The sequence below is a fragment of the Pristiophorus japonicus genome, unplaced genomic scaffold (genome assembly GCF_044704955.1).
Source record: "Pristiophorus japonicus isolate sPriJap1 unplaced genomic scaffold, sPriJap1.hap1 HAP1_SCAFFOLD_1375, whole genome shotgun sequence".
Taxonomy (NCBI): domain Eukaryota; kingdom Metazoa; phylum Chordata; class Chondrichthyes; family Pristiophoridae; genus Pristiophorus; species Pristiophorus japonicus.
The window spans coordinates 49550-70946 of NW_027251045.1; the positions used below are offsets into that span (position 1 = coordinate 49550).

At 58.0% G+C, this 21397-nt stretch overlaps 1 protein-coding gene across 1 annotated transcript in view; it reads right to left on the bottom strand.

Moving 5' to 3' along the window:
• LOC139242561 (arfaptin-2-like) overlaps positions 1–19284 on the bottom strand; it is a gene marked incomplete at its 3' end in the record, with an annotated part of 35329 nt that extends 16045 nt beyond the window's left edge. Inside the window, exons 1-3 of the mRNA XM_070870421.1 lie at positions 19182–19284; positions 13433–13541; positions 6186–6293 (exon numbers count right to left, since the gene is read on the bottom strand). Coding sequence (XP_070726522.1) covers positions 6186–6293; positions 13433–13541; positions 19182–19280 — 316 coding nt within the window. The remainder of the gene's footprint in view (positions 1–6185; positions 6294–13432; positions 13542–19181) is intronic.
• Positions 19285–21397: the final 2113 nt, after the last annotated feature.

The following is a 21397-nucleotide window of genomic DNA, read 5'->3' on the forward strand; positions in this document are numbered from 1 at the left end:
ACACACTGACTCTCACTGGGGTACGGGTCCCACACACACTGACTCTCACTGGGGTACAGTCCCACACACACTGACTCTCACTGGGGTACGGGTCCCACACACACGGACTCTCACTGGGGTACAGTCCCACACACACTGACTCTCACTGAGGTACAGTCCCACACACATTGACTGTCACTGGGGTACAGTCCCACACACACTGACTCTCACTGGGGTACGGGTCCCACACACATTGACCCTCACTGGGGTACGGGTCCCACACACACTGACTCTCACTGGGGTACAGTCCCACACACACCGACTCTCACTGGGGTACAGTCCCACACACACTGACTCTCACTGGGGTATGGGTCCCACACACACTGACTCTCACTGGGGTACGGGTCCCACACACACTGACTCTCACTGGGGTACGGGTCCCACACACACTGACTCTCACTGGGGTACGGGTCCCACACACACTGACCCTCACTGGGGTACAGTCACACACACACTGACTCTCACTGGGGTACGGGTCCCACACACCCTGACCCTCACTGGGGTACAGTCCCACACACACTGACTCTCACTGGGGTACAGTCCCACACACACTGACTCTCACTGGGGTACAGTCCCACACACACTGGCTCTCACTGGGGTACAGTCCCACACACACTGGCTCTCACTGGGGTACAGTCCCACACACACTGGCTCTCACTGGGGTACAGTCCCACACACACTGACTCTCACTGGGGTACAGTCCCACACACACTGATTCTCACTGGGGTACAGTCCCACACACACTGACTCTCACTGGGGTACAGTCCCATACACAGTGACTCTCACTGGGGTACGGGTCCCACACACACTGACTCTCACTGGGGTACGGGTCCCACACACACTGACTCTCACTGGGGTACAGTCCCACACTCACTGACTCTCACTGGGGTACAGGTCCCACACACATTGATTCTCACTGGGGTACGGGTCCCACACACACTGACCCTCACTGGGGTACGGGTCCCACACACACTGACCCTCACTGGGGTACAGTCCCACACACACTGATTCTCACTGGGGTACAGTCCCACACACACTGACTCTCACTGGGGTACAGTCCCACACTCACTGACTCTCACTGGGGTACAGTCCCACACTCACTGACTCTCACTGGGGTACAGTCCCCCATACATTGACTCTCACTGGGGTACAGTCCCACACACACTGACTCTCACTGGGGTACAATCCCACACACACTGACTCTCACTGGGGTACAGTCCCACACACATTGACTCTCACTGGGGTACGGGTCCCACACACACTGACCCTCACTGGGGTACGGGTCCCACACACATTGACTCTCACTGGGGTACGGGTCCCACACACACTGACCCTCACTGGGGTACAATCCCACACACACTGACCCTCACTGGGGTACAATCCCACACACACTGACTCTCACTGGGGTACAGTCCCACACACACTGACTCTCACTGGGGTACAATCCCACACACACTGACCCTCACTGGGGTACAATCCCACACACACTGACTCTCACTGGGGTACGGGTCCCACACACACTGACCCTCACTGGGGTACAGTCCCACACACACTGACTCTCACTGGGGTACGGGACCCACACACACAGACTCTCACTGGGGTACGGGTCCCACACACACTGACTCTCACTGGGATACAGTCCCACACACACTGACTCTCACTGGGGTACAGTCCCACACACACTGACTCTCACTGGGATACAGTCCCACACACACTGACCCTCACTGGGGTACAGTCCCACACACACTGACTCTCACTGGGGTACGGGTCCCACACACACTGACTCTCACTGGGGTACAATCCCACACACACTGACTCTCACTGGGGTACGGGTCCCACACACACTGACTCTCACTGGGGTACAGTCTCACACACACTGACTCTCACTGGGGTACGGGTCCCACACACACTGACTCTCACTGGGATACAGTCTCACACACACTGACTCTCACTGGGGTACGGGTCCCACACACACTGATTCTCACTGGGGTACAGTCCCACACACACTGATTCTCACTGGGGTACAGTCCCACACACACTGACTCTCACTGGGGTACAGTCCCACACACACTGACTCTCACTGGGGTACAGTCTCACACACACTGACTCTCACTGGGGTACAGTCCCACACACACTGACTCTCACTGGGGTACAGTCCCACACACACTGACTCTCACTGGGGTACAGTCCCACACACACTGACTCTCACTGGGGTACAGTCCCACACACACTGACTCTCACTGGGGTACAGTCCCACACACACTGATTCTCACTGGGGTACAGTCCCACACACACTGACTCTCACTGGGGTACAGTCCCACACACACTGACACTCACTGGGGTACAGTCCCACACACACTGACACTCACTGGGGTACAGTCCCACACACACTTACTCTCACTGGGGTACAGTCCCACACACACTGACTCTCACTGGGGTACAGTCCCACACACACTGACTCTCACTGGGGTACGGGTCCCACACACACTGACTCTCACTGGGGTACAGTCCCACACACACTGACTCTCACTGGGGTACAATCCCACACACACTGGGGAAGGGAGGGCGGAGGCGAGGCGGAGGTCGGACGGGGAGGGAGGGAAGGAGTGGGGTGGCAGTGAGGGAGGAGCGAGGGTCTGGACGAGGCCATTGCCTTGAGGCGAGGTGGGCAGGGAGGCGGGAGCGGGCACCGTGTGTACCTGGCGAGATGTTGCCCTGACTGGCTATCCTGCTCGCTGCTGATCTGCTGGGTGAGATGAATACGCCCCACGGTGAGTGGGGAATCAGACGGGTGCCTGGAAACATCGAGTGGTAAATGGAGAGATGGAGGGAACAGGGTGAGAGAAACAGAAAAGAAACTGAGGGAGCGCCGCACTGTCGGAGGGGCAGTACGGAGGGAGTGCCGCACTGTCGGAGGGGCAGTACTGAGGGAGTGCCGCACTGTCGGAGGGGCGGTACTGAGGGAGTGCCGCACTGTCGGAGGGGCAGTACTGAGGGAGTGCCGCACTGTCGGAGGGGCAGTACTGAGGGAGTGCCGCACTGTCGGAGGGGCAGTACGGAGGGAGTGCCGCACTGTCGGAGGGGCGGTACTGAGGGAGTGCCGCACTGTCGGAGGGGCAGTACTGAGGGAGAGCCGCACTGTCGGAGGGGTAGTACTGAGGGAGTGCCGCACTGTCGGAGGGGTAGTACTGAGGGAGTGCCGCAATGTCGGAGGGGCAGTACTGAGGGAGTGCCGCACTGTCGGAGGGGTAGTACTGAGGGAGTGCCGCACTGTCGGAGGGGCAGTACGGAGGGAGTGCCGCACTGTCGGAGGGGCGGTACTGAGGGAGTGCCGCACTGTCGGAGGGGCAGTACTGAGGGAGAGCCGCACTGTCGGAGGGGTAGTACTGAGGGAGTGCCGCACTGTCGGAGGGGTAGTACTGAGGGAGTGCCGCAATGTCGGAGGGGCAGTACTGAGGGAGTGCCGCACTGTCGGAGGGGTAGTACTGAGGGAGTGCCGCACTGTCGGAGGGGTAGTACTGAGGGAGTGCCGCACTGTCGGAGGGGCAGTACTGAGGGAGAGCCGCACTGTCGGAGGGGCAGTACTGAGGGAGCGCCGCACTGTCGGAGGGGCAGTACTGAGGGAGTGCCGCACTGTCGGAGGGACGGTACTGAGGGAGTGCCGCACTGTCGGAGGGGCAGTACTGAGGGAGTGCCGCACTGTCGGAGGGGTAGTACTGAGGGAGTGCCGCACTGTCGGAGGGACGGTACTGAGGGAGTGCCGCACTGTCGGAGGGACGGTACTGAGGGAGTGCCGCACTGTCGGAGGGGCAGTACTGAGAGAGCGCCGCACTGTCGGAGGGGCAGTACTGAGGGAGTGCCGCACTGTCGGAGGGGCAGTACTGAGGGAGTGCCGCACTGTCGGAGGGACGGTACTGAGGGAGTGCCGCACTGTCGGAGGGGCAGTACTGAGGGAGTGCCGCACTGTCGGAGGGGCAGTACTGAGGGAGTGCCGCACTGTCGGAGGGGCTTTTCTCAGATGAGGCATTAAATGCACTCGAGGAGGGTGCAGCTCGCAGGACATGTGCCAGCGAGGACAGACGGTGCCCTCTGCATTGCCTCACACATTGCTTGCCCTGCTTTGCATCGACTGCTGATACCCGGGCCGGGGGCAATTCTGTCCTCCGCCCAGCCCTCCATCAGCCCCAAGGATCGGTCTCCAAACTGTATTCGAATAACCAGTAACAAAACCAGTTTTAAATTTCCATCTGTGGCTCAATCCCAAAACAATGCGAGCACAAGTCAGTGAGAATGTGATCAGTGTTTAGTGACAGAACCGCAGCTGGGAGAGCACAGGAGGAGGCCATCGAGTGCCGGCCATGTGAATCAGGGCAAGCAGTCCCATTCCCCCCACCCTTTCCTCACAGCCGGCACATCTTTCCCCCACAAATATTTACCCAATCCCCCGTCTGAAGTTTACTATCGAAACTGCTCCCACCGCCCTTTCAGGCAGCGCGTTCCCGATCACAACAACTCGCTGCGTAAACACATTCTCCTCATCTTCTTCTCTGGGTCTATCGCCGATTATCGCCAATCGGTGTCCCCTGGTTACCCACCCTCGTGCCCCGGGGAACACCTTCTCTGTTTTACTCTGTCACAACCCCTCGTGGTTTTGAACACCTCGATCACCTCCCCTTAACCTTCGCTGTTCCAAGGAGAACAACCCTGGCTTCTCCAGTCTCTCCACATAATTGGGACCATTCTTGTAATCCCCGCTGCACCCTCTCCAAGTCCTTCACATCTTCCCTGAAGGGTGCTCCATCGAGGGGTGAACCAGGGACTTCGAAATGTTCAGCAGAACGTCCTTACTTCAACACTCCATGCCTTTGTTTATAAAGCTAAGGACCCCACATGCATTTTAATAGTTCCTCAACTTATCCTGCAATTCTACAGTTTCATATTATCTGCAAACTTTGAAATGATGAGCCGTATACCCAAGCCCCAGGCATCAGCACAGAGCAAGACAACTGCAGCAAGCACACATTAAAAGGAGACACTTCAGACTTGCTCCGCTCCTAAAGCACCGACTCTCACTGGGGTACAGTCCCACACACACTGACTCTCACTGGGGTACAGTCCCACACACACTGACTCTCACTGGGGTACAGTCCCACACACACTGACTCTCACTGGGGTACGGGTCCCACACACACTGACTCTCACTGGGGTACAGTCCCACACACACTGACTCTCACTGGGGTACAGTCCCACACACACTGACTCTCACTGGGGTACAGTCCCACACACACTGACTCTCACTGGGGTACGGGTCCCACACACACTGCCCCTCACTGGGGTACAGTCCCACACACACTGACTCTCACTGGGGTACAGTCCCACACACACTGACTCTCACTGAGGTACAGTCCCACACACACTGACTCTCACTGGGGTACGGGTCCCACACACACTGCCCCTCACTGGGGTACAGTCCCACACACACTGACTCTCACTGGGGTACAGTCCCACACACACTGACTCTCACTGGGGTACGGGTCCCACACACACTGCCCCTCACTGGGGTACAGTCCCACACACACTGACTCTCACTGGGGTACAGTCCCACACACACTGACTCTCACTGGGGTACGGGTCCCACACACACTGACTCTCACTGGGGTACGGGTCCCACACACACTGACTCTCACTGGGGTACAGTCCCACACACACTGACTCTCACTGGGGTACGGGTCCCACACACACTGACTCTCACTGGGGTACAGTCCCACACACACTGACTCTCACTGGGGTACAGTCCCACTCACACTGATTCTCACTGGGGTACAGTCCCACACACACTGACTCTCACTCGGGGGGCGCGAGGCGGGGGGGCGCGAGGCGGGGGGGCGCGAGGCGGGGGGGAGGGGGAGGGGGAGAGGCGGGCCACAGCTGGACCGGATCTTGCGCGAACGAATGCTTGTCCCCTGATCTGGCGCAGTAACCCTGACCCTTGACCCCGCCCCGACCCTTGGCCTCGCACTGAGCTGGGAGTGAACCTCGGGTTCCCGGTGCCGAGTTGCTGCAAACATAGAATCAAAGCGAGCTTAGAAATATCACTCCACTAAAACTAAAGCTTCCAGCGTCTAGTTGAATAAATAACTGCCTACGAGGTTTGTGTATCCTGACTTTCGGCACCAGATTGAATAAAGATTTGGCTTCCTGACTCCTTCCTACTGCCCTGTCCTTCCACGGAGCCTGCACTGCCTCTAGGCTGGCTGCAAGTTGGAAAAAGAACAGAAATTAGAATCACTGGCCTCAGAGTCCTACACTGGCCAGACGGGGTCACTGCCAGACCACCCCCCGGCCCCCCGCCCGCCACACGGCCCCCCCCACCACACGGCCCCCCCCCACAAACCACCACACGGCCCCCCCCACAAACCACCACACGGCCCCTCCCCCCAAACCACCACACGGCCCCCCCCCAAACCACCACACGGCCCCCCCCACCACACGGCCCCCCCCCCCAAACCACCATATGGCCCCCCCCACAAACCACCACACGGCCCCTCCCCCCAAACCACCACACGGCCCCCCCCCAAACCACCACACGGCCCCCCCCACCACACGGCCCCCCCCCCCAAACCACCACACGGCCCCCCCCACCACACGGCCCCCCCCCCCAAACCACCACACGGCCCCCCCCACCACACGGCCCCCCCCCCCAAACCACCACACGGCCCCCCCCCCAAACCACCACGTGGCCCCCCCACCACACCACCACAGGCCCCCCCACCACACCACCACACGGCCCCCCCCACCACACCACCACAGGCCCCCCCACAAACCACCACACGGCCCCCCCCACCACACCACCACAGGCCCCCCCACAAACCACCACGTGGCCCCCCCCACCACACCACCACAGGCCCCCCCACAAACCACCACATGGCCCCCCCCCCAAACCACCACACGGCCCCCCCCACCACACCACCACAGGCCCCCCCACCACACCACCACAGGCCCCCCCCCCAAACCACCACATGGCCCCCCCCCACAAACCACCACACGACACCCCCCCCCCAAACCACCACATGGCCCCCCCCCACAAACCACCACACGACACCCCCCCCACAAACCACCACATGGCCCCCCCCCAAACCACCATATGGCCCCCCCCCCACCACACGACACCCCCCCCAAACCACCACATGGCACCCCCCCACAAACCACCACATGGCCCCCCCCACCACACGACCCCCCCCCCCAAACCACCACATAGCCCCCCCCCAAACCACCACATGGCCCCCCCCACAAACCACCACACGACTCCCCCCCCCCAACCCACCACATGGCCCCCCCCCCAAACCACCACATGGCCCCCCCCCCCCCAAACCACCACATGGCCCCCCCCACCACACCACCACACGACACCCCCCCCCAAACCACCACATGGCCCCCCCCACCAAACCACCACATGGCCCCCCCACCACACCACCACATGGCACCCCCCCAAACCACCACATGGCCCCCCCCACCACACCACCACATGGCCCCCCCCAAACCACCACATGGCCCCCCCCACCACACCACCACATGGCCCCCCCCACCACACCACCACACGACACCCCCCCACAAACCACCACATGGCCCCCCCCAAACCACCACATGGCCCCCCCCACAAACCACCACATGGCCCCCCCCCAAACCACCACACGGCCCCCCCCACCACACCACCACAGGCCCCCCCACAAACCACCACGTGGCCCCCCCCACCACACCACCACAGGCCCCCCCACAAACCACCACATGGCCCCCCCCCCAAACCACCACACGGCCCCCCCCACCACACACCACCACATGGCCCCCCCCCACAAACCACCACACGACACCCCCCCCCAAACCACCACATGGCCCCCCCCCACAAACCACCACACGACACCCCCCCCACAAACCACCACATGGCCCCCCCCCAAACCACCATATGGCCCCCCCCCCACCACACGACACCCCCCCCAAACCACCACATGGCACCCCCCCACAAACCACCACATGGCCCCCCCCACCACACGACCCCCCCCCCCAAACCACCACATAGCCCCCCCCCAAACCACCACATGGCCCCCCCCACAAACCACCACACGACTCCCCCCCCCCAACCCACCACATGGCCCCCCCCCCCAAACCACCACATGGCCCCCCCCCCCCCAAACCACCACATGGCCCCCCCCACCACACCACCACACGACACCCCCCCCCAAACCACCACATGGCCCCCCCCACCAAACCACCACATGGCCCCCCCACCACACCACCACATGGCACCCCCCCAAACCACCACATGGCCCCCCCCACCACACCACCACATGGCCCCCCCCAAACCACCACATGGCCCCCCCCACCACACCACCACATGGCCCCCCCCACCACACCACCACACGACACCCCACCAAACCACCACATGGCCCCCCCCCACCACACGACACCCCCCCCAAACCACCACATGGCCCCCCCCCCCACCACACCACCACACGACACCCCCCCCCCAAACCACCACATGGCCCCCCCCCACCACACCACCACATGGCACCCCCCCCCAAACCACCACATGGCCCCCCCCACCAAACCACCACATGGCCCCCCCCCACCACACCACCACACGACACCCCCCCCAAACCACCACATGGCCCCCCCCCCCACCACACCACCACACGACACCCCCCCCCCAAACCACCACATGGCCCCCCCCCACCACACCACCACATGGCACCCCCCCCCAAACCACCACATGGCCCCCCCCACCAAACCACCATATGGCCCCCCCCCACCACACGACACCCCCCCCAAACCACCACACAGCCCCCCCCCACCACACCACCACATGGCACCCCCCCACAAACCACCATATGGCCCCCCCCCACCACACCACCACACGACACCCCCCCCCAAACCACCACATGGCCCCCCCCCACCACACCACCACATGGCACCCCCCCACCACACCACCACATGGCCCCCCCCACCACACCACCACATGGCACCCCCCCACCACACGGCCCCCTCCTGACCCCCACCCACCACACGGTCCCCCCCCCAAACCACCACACAGCCCCCCCCACCACACCACCACATGGCACCCCCCCACAAACCACCATATGGCCCCCCCCCACCACACCACCACACGACACCCCCCCCCAAACCACCACATGGCCCCCCCCCACCACACCACCACATGGCACCCCCCCACCACACGGCCCCCTCCTGACCCCCACCCACCACACGGCCCCCTCCTGACCCCCACCCACCACACGGCCCCCCCCCCAAACCACCACACGGCCCCACCCACCCCCGCCAATCCATCATCATAGGCAGTCCCTCGGAATCGAGGAAGACTTGCTTCCACTCCCAAAGTGAGTTCTCTGGTGGTTGAACAGCCCGATACGAGAGCCACAGACCCTGTCACAGGTGGGACAGACAGTGGTCGAGGGAAGGGGGGTGGGACTGGTTTGCCGCGCGCTCCTTCCACTGCCTGCGCTTGACCTCTTCATGCTCTTTGCGTTGGGACTCGAGGAGCTCAGCGCCCTCCCGGATGTACTTTCTCCACCTCGGGCGGTCTGCGGCCAGGGACTCCCAGGTGTCAGTGGTGATGTCACACTTTACCAGGGAGGCTTTGAGGGTGTCCTTATAACGTTCTGCTGTCCTCCTTTGGCTCGTTTACCATGAAGGAGCCCCGCATAAAGCATTTGCTTTGGGAGTCTCGTATCTGGCCTGCCCAGCGAAGCTGATCGAGTGTGGTCAGTGCTTCAATGCTGGGGATGTTGGCCTGGTCGTGGACACTGATATTGGTGTGCCTGTCCTCCCAGGGGATTTGCAGGATCTTGTGGAGACATCGTTGGTGGTATTTCTCCAGCGACTTGAGGTGCCTTCTATACATCGTCCATGTCTCTGAGCCATACAGGAGGGCGGGTATTACTACAGCCCTGTAGACCATGAGCTTGGTGGTAGATTTGAGGGCCTGGTCTTCAAACACACTTTTCCTCAGACGGCCGAAGGCTGCACTGGCGCACTGGAGGCGATGCTGAATCTCCGCATCAATGTCTGTCTTTGTTGATAAGAGGCTCCCGGGGTATGGGAAATGGTCCACGTTGTCCAGGGCCGCCCGTGGATCTTGATGACTGGGGGGCAGTGCTGTGCGGTGAGGACAGGATGGTGGAGGAGCTTTGTCTACAGATATTTAGTGTAAGGCCCATGTTTTCATATGCCTCAGTGAATACATTGAGTATTCTGGAGTTCAGCCTCTGAATGTGTGCAGACACAGACATCGTCCACACACTGCAGCTCAACATCAGAGGTTGGGGTGATCTTGGACCTGGCCTGGAGGTGGCGAAGGTTAAACAGCTTCCCACTGGTTCTGTAGTTTAGTTCCACTCCAGCGGGGAGCTTGTTGACTGTGAGGTGGAATATGGCAGTGAGGAAGATTGAGAAGAGGGTTGGGGCGATAACACAGACCTGTTTGACCCCGGTCCAGATGTGGATTGGGTCTGTAATGGATCCGTTGGTCAGGATCACGGCCTGCATGTCGTCGTGGAGCAGGCGGAGGATGTTGACAAACTTTTGGGGGCATCCGAAACGGAGGTGGACACTCCATAGACCCTCGCGGTTGACAGTGTCAAAGGCCTTTGTAAGGTCGAAGAAGGCCATGTATAAGGGCTGGCGCTGCTCCCTGCATTTTTCCTGCAGCTGTCACGCTGCAAAGATTATGTCTGTTGTGCCCCGTAGGGGACGAAATCCGCACTGTGACTCCGGGAGGAGCTCCTCGGCCACAGGGAGAAGACGGTTGAGGAGGACTCGAGCGACAACTTTCCCAGTGGTTGATAGGGAGATTCCTCTGTAGTTGCCGCAGTTGGACTTGTCTCCCCTTTTAAAGATGGTCACGATCACTGCATCTCTCAGATCTCCCGGCATGCTCTCCTCCCTCCAGATGCGAGAGATGAGGTCATGTATCCACGCCAACAGCGCCTCTCCACCATATTTTAGCGCCTCAGCAGGGATTCCATCCGCACCTGTAGCCTTGTTATTCTTAAGCTGTTTTATGGCTTTGCCAACCTCGTGTAACGTTGGGGTCTCACTGAGTTGGTGGTGGGTCGCATGCTGCGGGATGGAATCGAGAACACTCGAGTCAAAGGCAGAGTCTCAATTGAGGAGATTCCTTCCTTCGGGCCCTGACAGCCTCGGTGTCCTTGATGAGTGTTTCCCCGTTCTTGGCCAGGAGTGGGGTGGGGCCTTGGGAGTTTGCACCGTAGGTGGCCTTGACTGCGATGAAGAATCCTCGCATATCGTGGCTGTCAGCCAGTTGTTGTATCTCCTGTGCTTTCTCCATCCACAAATGTTCTTTAGATCCCGGGCTTTTTGTTGGACCTGAGCCTTGAGCCGTCTGTAACGTTGCTTTGCAACTCCCGAGTTGGGTTGTTGCTTGAGGCTCAGAAATGCTTTGCGCTTACGATCTTTAAGTTCTTGGATCTCCTGATCATTTTCATCAAACCAGTCCTGGTGTTTTCTGGTTGAGTGACCAAGTGTCTCTTCCCAGGCACTGGTTATAGAGGCCTGGAGGGCTGACCAAGCGCTATGGGGATTCAGCATCTCAGGGACATCAAGGCATGCCAGATTGGCTGTGAGGCGCTGGCTGTATAGGGCTCTCTTAGCTGGGTCTCTAAGTGCCCCGGCATTGACTTTTTTGCGACACTGCTTCTGCTGTCCCCTCTGCTTTGAGGCAATGTTAATGTTGATGATGGATCGGATTAGGCGGTGGTCCGACCAGCAGTCGTCAGCTCCTGTCATGGCGCGGGTGATGCGCACATCCTTGCGATCCCCGGCTCGGACGATGACATAGTCCAACAGGTGCCAGTGTTTGGAGCGAGGGTATTGCCATGATGCCTGGTATTTGTCCCTCTGGCGGAACAGGGTGTTGGTGATGAGGAGTTCATGTTCTAGACATTTTGTCAGGAGTAGGGTACCGCTGGAGTTAGCTTTCCCTACCCCCTCTCTGCCAATCACGTCTCCCCAGAGGGCTGTGTCTTTGCCGACCCTGGCATTAAAATCACCCAGGAGGATCAGTTTGTCGCCCATGGGGACAAGGATGTCTCGAGGTTGGAATAAAAACCCTCTTTAGCCTCTTCCGTTGCATTGAGTGTTGGGACGTATGCAGTGATGACTGTGGTGCATTGGTTCCGGGATAGGGTAAGGTGAAGAGTCATGAGGCGGTTGTTGACTCCGCAGGGAAGTCTTTGAGGCGGTCAACCAGCTCATTCTTGACGGCAAAGCCGACTCCATGAAGGCGGCGTTCTGCCTCTGGTTTCCCTTTCCAGAAGGTGGTGTAACCTCCACCATGTTCCTTCAACTGGCCTTCCCCTGCCCGCCGGGTCTCACTTAGGGCGGTGATGTCAATGTCAAAATGTCCGAGTTCCCGGGCAACTATCGCAGTGCGACGTTCCGGCCTGTTGCTGTTGGGATTGTCCACCAGGGTCCTGACGTTCCACATCCCGAACTTCATTCTGACGGAGTGGAAGATGCCTGTGCGTGAGTTCTTTTAACGTGGGGTGGCCACTGCACATCTTGGACATCAAGGTCTTGGTCCAGTGGCAAGGGGTTCCAAGACAACTGGAGACCAGGCACAGCTCGATAAGCCGAATTGCCTACGGCGACGTGTTGGCCACAAGCCGGGTAGAGCCATTGATGGTGAATGGCCCGAGGCTGGGTTGGGGGCAGGCATTCGGAAGGTGATTTCAAAGTTATCTTAAAAGTTAAAAGTTAATAAAGATTCCCAATTTATTTCAAGAGTTTCTAAGGGTTGTTAAAAAGGTTTAAAAAGTTTCTAAGAGTTGCTAAAAGTCTAAGATGTAAATCAGTAATAGATTTAAATAAAAGTTTCCCCAATTTAAAACGTTTCTAAAAGTTGTTAAAAGTCAAAGATGTAGATTAACAATAGATATTTAATAGTATTTCGATTGAGAGTCTAAAATGTAAGTTTTAAAAGTTCTCCCAAATTGTTTAATAAGTTGAAAAGTTGGTTAAAAGTTTAAAAATTAATTAAAGATTGGCTGGGAGTGTGAGACGACGCCACTCCTCGGTCCCTTCAGCCGGTTCCACGTCCTCGGGTCCCTTTGGCAGGAGGTCCAGAGTCCTTTCGGTCCGGGATAAAAGCGGCCGGCATGGAATCCCTTCAGCCAGGGACAGAAGCTGCTGAGTGTACTCCCACAATGTACAAGGCCTCTGCTCAGCGGTGTCAGGACCTCCCTTGGAGATGACCAGACCCTAGATGGAGCTCCACTAGACCCCCACCACACGGCCCCTGCCCCCACCCCCCCACATGGTCCCCGCCCCCCTCACACTCCCAGATTGCTGACTCCCCCTCGCTTACCTTTGATTGTTCCTGTGGAGATTATCCCTTCTGCTGTCCCTCCGTAACCCCCGGAGACAATACTGGTCTCGTTCAGATTGGGCCCCGAGACCATCACCTGCTGTAGGTCCTGGAGACAGGAGAGAACGGATCGCAGTCAAACCGGCAACTGCCCGACAGTAAACGGCCATCACCGGGCAACTCCCAGGCTTCTGACACACACACACAGAAAGGCAGAGTTTACAGCACAGCGCACACCTCGGGCAAATCCCCCACACCCCCCCAGAGCCCTCCCCGGGCAAATCCCCCACGCCCCCCAGAGCCCTCCCCGGGCAAATCCCACCCACGCCCCCCCCCCCTCCCCCACCACTGAGCCCACACCCATGCCCTGTTATAAGTGGAGACCAAGGACTGTGTGGGAGCGGGCGCAAGAGCAGGACAGGATAACCTCAAACTTGAGTCAATGGTAAAATCACCGCGAGAGATTGCTGTACATTGGGGTATTGTTTTATTCACAGATTGTGGGCTAACCCTAATTGCCCTGGAGATGTTGGTGATGAGCCAGCTACTTGAATACAATGGAGTATCTCGCTGGGCCAGTCCAGGGAGCAGCGAAGACTCAACCCCATTGCTGTGGGTCTGGAGTCACATATCGGCCAGACCGGGTAAGGGCGGCAGATTTCCTTTGCTAAAGGACATTAGTGAACCAGATGGGTCTTTACAACAATCCGGTAATTCCAGGGTCACCATTACAGACACTGGCTTTTTACTCCATCTATTGAACTTAAATTCCCCAGCTGGCATGGTGGGATTTGAACTGAGGTCTCCACAGCATTAGTAAAACCACTGTGTACGAGACGGGCCTCAGAGCTGGTCCTGAGTATTGGGAACAGATGTGGGAATGCTTCGAGCCAGTGATACGCCCCGTGACCCCCCCCCCAGTGATACGCCCCGTGACCCCTCCCCCCAGTGATACGCCCCGTGACCCCTCCCCCCAGTGATACGCCCCGTGATCCCCCCCCCCCAGTGATACGCCCCGTGACCCCCCCCCCAGTGATACGCCCCGTGACCCCCCCCCCAGTGATACGCCCCGTGACCCCCCCCCCAGTGATACGCCCCGTGACCCCCCCCCCAGTGATACGCCCCGTGATCCCCCCCCCCAGTGATACGCCCCGTGACCCCCCCCCCCCAGTGATACGCCCCGTGACCCCCCCCCAGTGATACGCCCCGTGATCCCCCCCCCCAGTGATACGCCCCGTGATCCCCCCCCCCAGTGATACGCCCCGTGATCCCCCCCCCCAGTGATACGCCCCGTGACCCCTCCCCCCAGTGATACGCCCCGTGATCCCCCCCCAGTGATACGCCCCGTGATCCCCCCCCCCAGTGATACGCCCCGTGATCCCCCCCCCAGTGATACGCCCCGTGATCCCCCCCCCCAGTGATACGCCCCGTGACCCCCCCCCAGTGATACGCCCCGTGATCCCCCCACCCCAGTGATACGCCCCGTGATCCCCCCCCCAGTGATACGCCCCGTGACCCCCCCCCAGTGATACGCCCCGTGATCCCCCCACCCCAGTGATACGCCCCGTGACCCCTCCCCCCAGTGATACGCCCCGTGACCCCTCCCCCCAGTGATACGCCCGCGATCCCCCCCCAGTGATACGCCCCGTGATCCCCCCACCCCAGTGATACGCCCCGTGACCCCTCCCCCCAGTGATACGCCCGCGACGCCCCCTCCCCAGTGATACGCCCCGTGACTCCCCCCCAGTGATACGCCCCGTGACACCCCCCCAGTGATACGCCCCGTGACCCCCCCCCCCAGTGATACGCCCGCGACGCCCCCTCCCCAGTGATACGCCCCGCGACGCCCCCCCCCCCCAGTGATACGCCCGTGACGCCCCCCCCCACCCACACACCACCCCCCCCCCCCCGCACCCACCCACCCCCCACCCTCCCGTTTACAGATGACACTAAGCTGGGTGGCGGTGTGAGCTGCGAGGAGGATGCTAAGAGGCTGCAGGGTGACTCTCACTGGGACCACGGCCTTTTCTGATCAATATAAATCCATGACTTGGATACTGGAATACGGAGTAACACTTCACATTTTGCTGAAGATACCAAAAGCAAGTGTGGCAAACAGTGAGGACGATACCAATCGACGGTAACAGGAGGCAGGTCGCAGGATGGGCAGACACGTGGCAGGGGGGATGTGAGGAAGAACCTTTTTACGCAGCGAGTGGTAATGACCGGGAACTCGCTGCCGACGAGGGCGGTGGAAGCGAAGACGATCAATGATTTCAGAAGGAAATTGGACAGGCACTTGGGGGAAATAAAGTTGCGGGGCTCCGGGGATAGAGCGGGGCAATGGGACTGGCTGCATTGCTCGACAGAGAGCCGGCAGACTCGATGGGCCGAACGGCCTCCTTCTGTGCCGTAATGATGCTATGACTATAATCTGGTGACCAGAATTGGACGCAATACTCCACGTGTAGTCTAACCGATGAGGAAAAGTGGAGGGCAGAGAAACCCAAGGCAAAGAACAAAAAGGGCCACTGTACAGCAAAATTCTAAAAGGACAAAGGGTGTTAAAAAAAACAGCCTGAAGGCTTTGTGTCTTAATGCAAGGAGTATCCGTAATAAGGTGGATGAATTAACTGTGCAAATAGATGTTAACAAATATGATGTGATTGGGATTACGGATACATGGCTCCAGGATGATCAGGGCTGGGAACTCAACATCCAGGAGTATTCAATATTCAGGAAGGATAGAATAAAAGGAAAAGGAGGTAGGGTAGCATTGCTGGTTAAAGAGGAGATTAATGCAATAGTTAGAAAGGACATTAGCTTGGATGATGTGGAATCTATATGGGTAGAGCTGCAGAACACCAAAGGGCAAAAAACGTCAGTGGGAGTTGTGTACAGACCTCCAAACAGTAGTAGTGATGTTGGGGAGGGCATCAAACAGGAAATTAGGGGTGCGTGCAATAAAGGTGCAGCAGTTATAATGGGTGACTTTAATATGCACATAGATTGGGCTAACCAAACTGGAAGCAATACGGTGGAGGAGGATTTCCTGGAGTGCATAACGGATGGTTTTCTAGACCAATATGTCAAGGAACCAACTAGGGGGGAGGCCATCTTAGACTGGGTGTTGTGTAACGAGAAAGGATTAATTCGCAATCTCGTTATGCGAGGCCCCTTGGGGAAGAGTGACCATAATATGGTGGAATTCTGCATTAGGATGGAGAATGAAACAGTTAATTCAGAGACCATGGTCCAGAATTTAAAGAAGGGTAACTTTGAAGGTATGAGGTGTGAATTGGCTAGGATAGATTGGCGAATGATACTTAAGGGTTTGACTGTGGATGGGCAATGGCAGACATTTAGAGACCGCATGAATGAACTACAACAATTGTACATTCCTGTCTGGCGTAAAAATAAAAAAGGGAAGGTGGCTCAACCGTGGCTATCAAGGGAAATCAGGGATAGTATTAAAGCCAAGGAAGTGGCATACAAATTGGCCAGAAATAGCAGCGAACCCGGGGACTGGGAGAAATTTAGAACTCAGCAGAGGAGGGCAAAGGTTTGATTAGTGCAGGGAAAATGGAGTACGAGAAGAAGCTTGCAGGGAACATTAAGACGGATTGCAAAAGTTTCCATAGATATGTAAAGAGAAAAAGGTTAGTAAAGACAAACATAGGTCCCTTGCAGTCAGAATCAGGGGAAGTCATAACGGGGAACAAAGAAATGGCAGACCAATTGAACAAGTACTTTGGTTCGGTATTCACTAAGGAGGACACTAACAACCTTCCGGATATAAAAGGGGTCAGAGGGTCTAGTAAGGAGGAGGAACTGAGGGAAATCCTTATTAGTCGGGAAATTGTGTTGGGGAAATTGATGGGATTGAAGGCCGATAAATCCCCAGGGCCTGATGGACTGCATCCCAGAGTACTTAAGGAGGTGGCCTTGGAAATAGTGGATGCATTGACAGTCATTTTCCAACATTCCATAGACTCTGGATCAGTTCCTATCGAGTGGAGGGTAGCCAATGTAACCCCACTTTTTAAAAAAGGAGGGAGAGAGAAAACAGGGAATTATAGACCGGTCAGCCTGACATCGGTAGTGGGTAAAATGATGGAATCAATTATTAAGGATGTCATAGCAGCGCATTTGGAAAGAGGTGACATGATAGGTCCAAGTCAGCATGGATTTGTGAAAGGGAAATCATACTTGACAAATCTTCTGGAATTTTTTGAGGATGTTTCCAGTCGAGTGGACAAGGGAGAACCAGTTGATGTGGTGTTTTTGGACTTTCAGAAGGCTTTCGACAAGGTCCCACACAAGAGATTAATGTGCAAAGTTAAAGCACATGGGATTGGGGGTAGTGTGCTGACGTGGATTGAGAACTGGTTGTCAGACAGGAAGCAAAGAGTAGGAGTAAATGGGGACTTTTCAGAATGGCAGGCAGTGACTAGTGGGGTACCGCAAGGTTCTGTGCTGGGGCCCCAGCTGTTTACATTGTACATTAATGATTTAGACGAGAGGATTAAATGTAGTATCTCCAAATTTGCGGATGACACCAAGTTAGGTGGCAGTGTGAGCTGCGAGGAGGATGCTATGAGGCTGCAGAGCGACTTGGATAGGTTAGGTGAGTGGGCAAATGCATGGCAGATGAAGTATAATGTGGATAAATGTGAGGTTATCCACTTTGGTGGTAAAAACAGAGAGACAGACTATTATCTGAATGGTGACAGATTAGGAAAAGGGGAGGTGCAACGAGACCTGGGTGTCATGGTACATCAGTCATTAAAGGTTGGCATGCAGGTACAGCAGGCGGTTAAGAAAGCAAATGGCATGTTGGCCTTCATAGCGAGGGGATTTGAGTACAGGGGCAGGGAGGTGTTGCTACAGTTGTACAGGGCATTGGTGAGGCCACACCTGGAGTATTGTGTACAGTTTTGGTCTCCTAACTTGAGGAAGGACATTCTTGCTATTGAGGGAGTGCAGCGAAGATTCACCAGACTGATTCCCGGGATGGTGGGACTGACCTATCAAGAAAGACTGGATTAACTGGGCTTGTATTCACTGGAGTTCAGAAGAATGAGAGTGGATCTCATAGAAACGTTTAAAATTCTGACGGGTTTAGACAGGTTGGATGCAAGAAGAATGTTCTTAATGTTGGGGAAGTCCAGAACCAGGGGTCACAGTCTAAGGATAAGGGGTAAGCCATTTAGGACCGAGATGAGGAGAAACTTCTTCACCCAGAGAGTGGTGAACCTGTGGAATTCTCTACCACAGGAAGTAGTTGAGGCCAATTCACTAAATATATTCAAAAAGGAGTTCGATGTAGTCCTTACTACTCGGGGGATCAAGGGGTATGGCGAGAAAGCAGGAATGGGGTACTGAAGTTGAATGTTCAGCCATGAACTCATTGAATGGTGGTGCAGGCTAGAAGGGCCGAATGGCCTACTCCTGCACCTATTTTCTATGTTTCTATGGTGCAGGTTTAGCATAACCTCCCAACTTTTCAATTCTATCCGTCGAGAAATAAACCCTAGTGCTTGGTTTGCTTTTTATGGCCTTGTTGACCTGTCTCTCCGTTCAGTTATTTGGCCATATGTACTCGCAGATCCTTTTTGCTCCTCCACCCCAGTTAGATTCTCATTTTCCAAGCAATTTGTGACCTCCCTTTTTCTCTCACGAAAATGTAAAAGCTCACATTTATCCGTGTTGAATTTCATTTGTCAATTCAATGCAGAGGGGACACTACCTGCTCTAGGCTGTCGTCCTCCGGCAGCCCGGCCGTGTCACCGTTGCTGTTTATGGCAATTTCCATCGTGGCCGCCTTTCCCATGATCCCGTCTGTCATCGTTCAGATCTGTTGGGAGAATGAACAAAAACTCAAAGTCCTGCAGACGCAACGTTACAGACCATTCAGTACAGGGACCACTCCCCAGGTCCTGGCCATCATCTGCCCTGCACCCACACCACCAGCAAACAGACCAACAAGGCTCGCATCCCACAGCCGTAGCTGGGACCTTGCTATGCACAGAATGGCTGCCACATTTGCCAACATGGGTGACTGACTGTGAGTGGAGAGTACGAGAGGTTTGAGGTGAGACAAGGTGCGGTTACAAACACCAGCTCTTGCTCCCTGACACACGCCGGAAATGACTGCATCGGCTTAAATTAGCCTGCCCCCATCACCCCACACCCCCCCAGCTCCCACCCCCCGCACCACCACTCACTGGGACAGGACCAGCAGCCCAGGGGTCAGGAGGCTTGTGAACGTTAATTCACTAAATCTAGTGCTTTGTGACTGGCCTCAGGAAAAGTGACCCGGAAATGTCGGACTGTTGGGAAAACCCAACTGGTTCACTGACGTCCTTCAGGGAAGGAAGTCTGCCGTCCTTACCCGGGCTGGGCCTATATGTGACTCCAGTCCCACACGCCCGCCCCCCGATCCCATGGGCTTTTACTTCTTTGATCAGCCTGCCATGTGAGGCCTTGTCAAAGCCTTGCTAAATTACGTCAAACGCACTGCCCTCATCGACCCTCCTTGTTATGTGCTCAAAGAACTCAATCAAGTTGGCAAAACACGATTGTCTTAACAAATGCCTTGATTAATCTGTGTCTTTCTAAATGAAGGTTTATCCTGTCCCTCAGTATGGTTTCCTGTTAAACTAACCGGCCTGTAATTATTCGGTTTATCCCTTCTTCCCTTTTTAAACAATGGTACAAGGTCAGCAGTTCTCCAATCCTCCGGCACCACACCGGTTACCAGAGAGGATTGGAAAATTATGGAGAGAGAGAGGGGCGCGCAGAGCGAGGGAGAGAGAGAGGGGCGCGCGCAGACAGAGGGAGAGAGAGAGGGGCGCGCGCAGACAGAGGGAGAGAGAGAGAGAGGAGGGGACGCAGACAGAGAGGGAGAGGGGGGCGCGAGAGGGGGGCGCAGACAGAGAGAGAGAGGGGGGCGCGCAGACAGAGGGGGAGAGAGAGAGAGGGGGGCGCGCAGACAGAGAGGGAGAGGGGGGCGCGAGAGGGGGGCGCAGACAGAGAGGGAGAGGGGGGCGCAGACAGAGAGGGCGCAGACAGAGAGGGAGAGGGGGGCGCGAGAGGGGGGGCGCAGACAGAGAGGGAGAGGGGGGCGCGAGAGGGGGGCGCGAGAGGGGGGGCGCGAGAGGGGGGCGCGAGAGGGGGGCGCGAGAGGGGGGGCGCGAGAGGGGGGGCGCGAGAGGGGGGCGCGAGAGGGGGGCGCGAGAGGGGGGCGCGAGAGGGGGGCGCGAGAGGGGGGCGCGAGAGGGGGGCGCGAGAGGGGGGCGCGAGAGGGGGGCGCGAGAGGGGGGCGCGAGAGGGGGGCGCGAGAGGGGGGCGCGCAAAGAGCGAGAGGGGGGCGCGCATAGAGAGAGAGGGGGGGCGCATAGAGAGAGGGGGGGGGCGCAGAGAGAGAGAGGGGGGGGCGCATAGAGAGAGAGGGGGGGGCGCATAGAGAGAGGGGGGGGCGCATAGAGAGAGAGGGGGGGGCGCATAGAGAGAGGGGGGGGGGCGCATAGAGAGAGGGGGGGGGGCGCATAGAGAGAGAGGGGGGGGCGCATAGAGAGAGAGGGGGGGGGCGCATAGAGAGAGGGGGGGGCGCATAGAGAGGGGGGGGCGCGCAGAGAGAGGGGGGGGCGCATAGAGAGAGGGGGGGGGCGCAGAGAGAGAGAGGGGGGGCGCATAGAGAGAGAGGGGGGGGCGCGCAGAGAGAGGGGGGGGCGCGCGCAGAGAGAGAGAGGGGGGGCGCGCAGAGAGGGAGGGGGGGGCGCGCTGAGAGAGAGGGGGGGGGTCGCGCGCAGAGAGAGAGAGAGGGGGGGGCGCGCAGAGAGGGGGGGCGCGCAGAGAGAGAGGGGGGGGCGCGCAGAGAGGGGGGGGGGCGGGCGCAGAGAGAGAGAGGGGGGGCCGCGCAGAGAGGGGGGGGGGCGCGCAGAGAGAGGGGGGGCGCGCAGA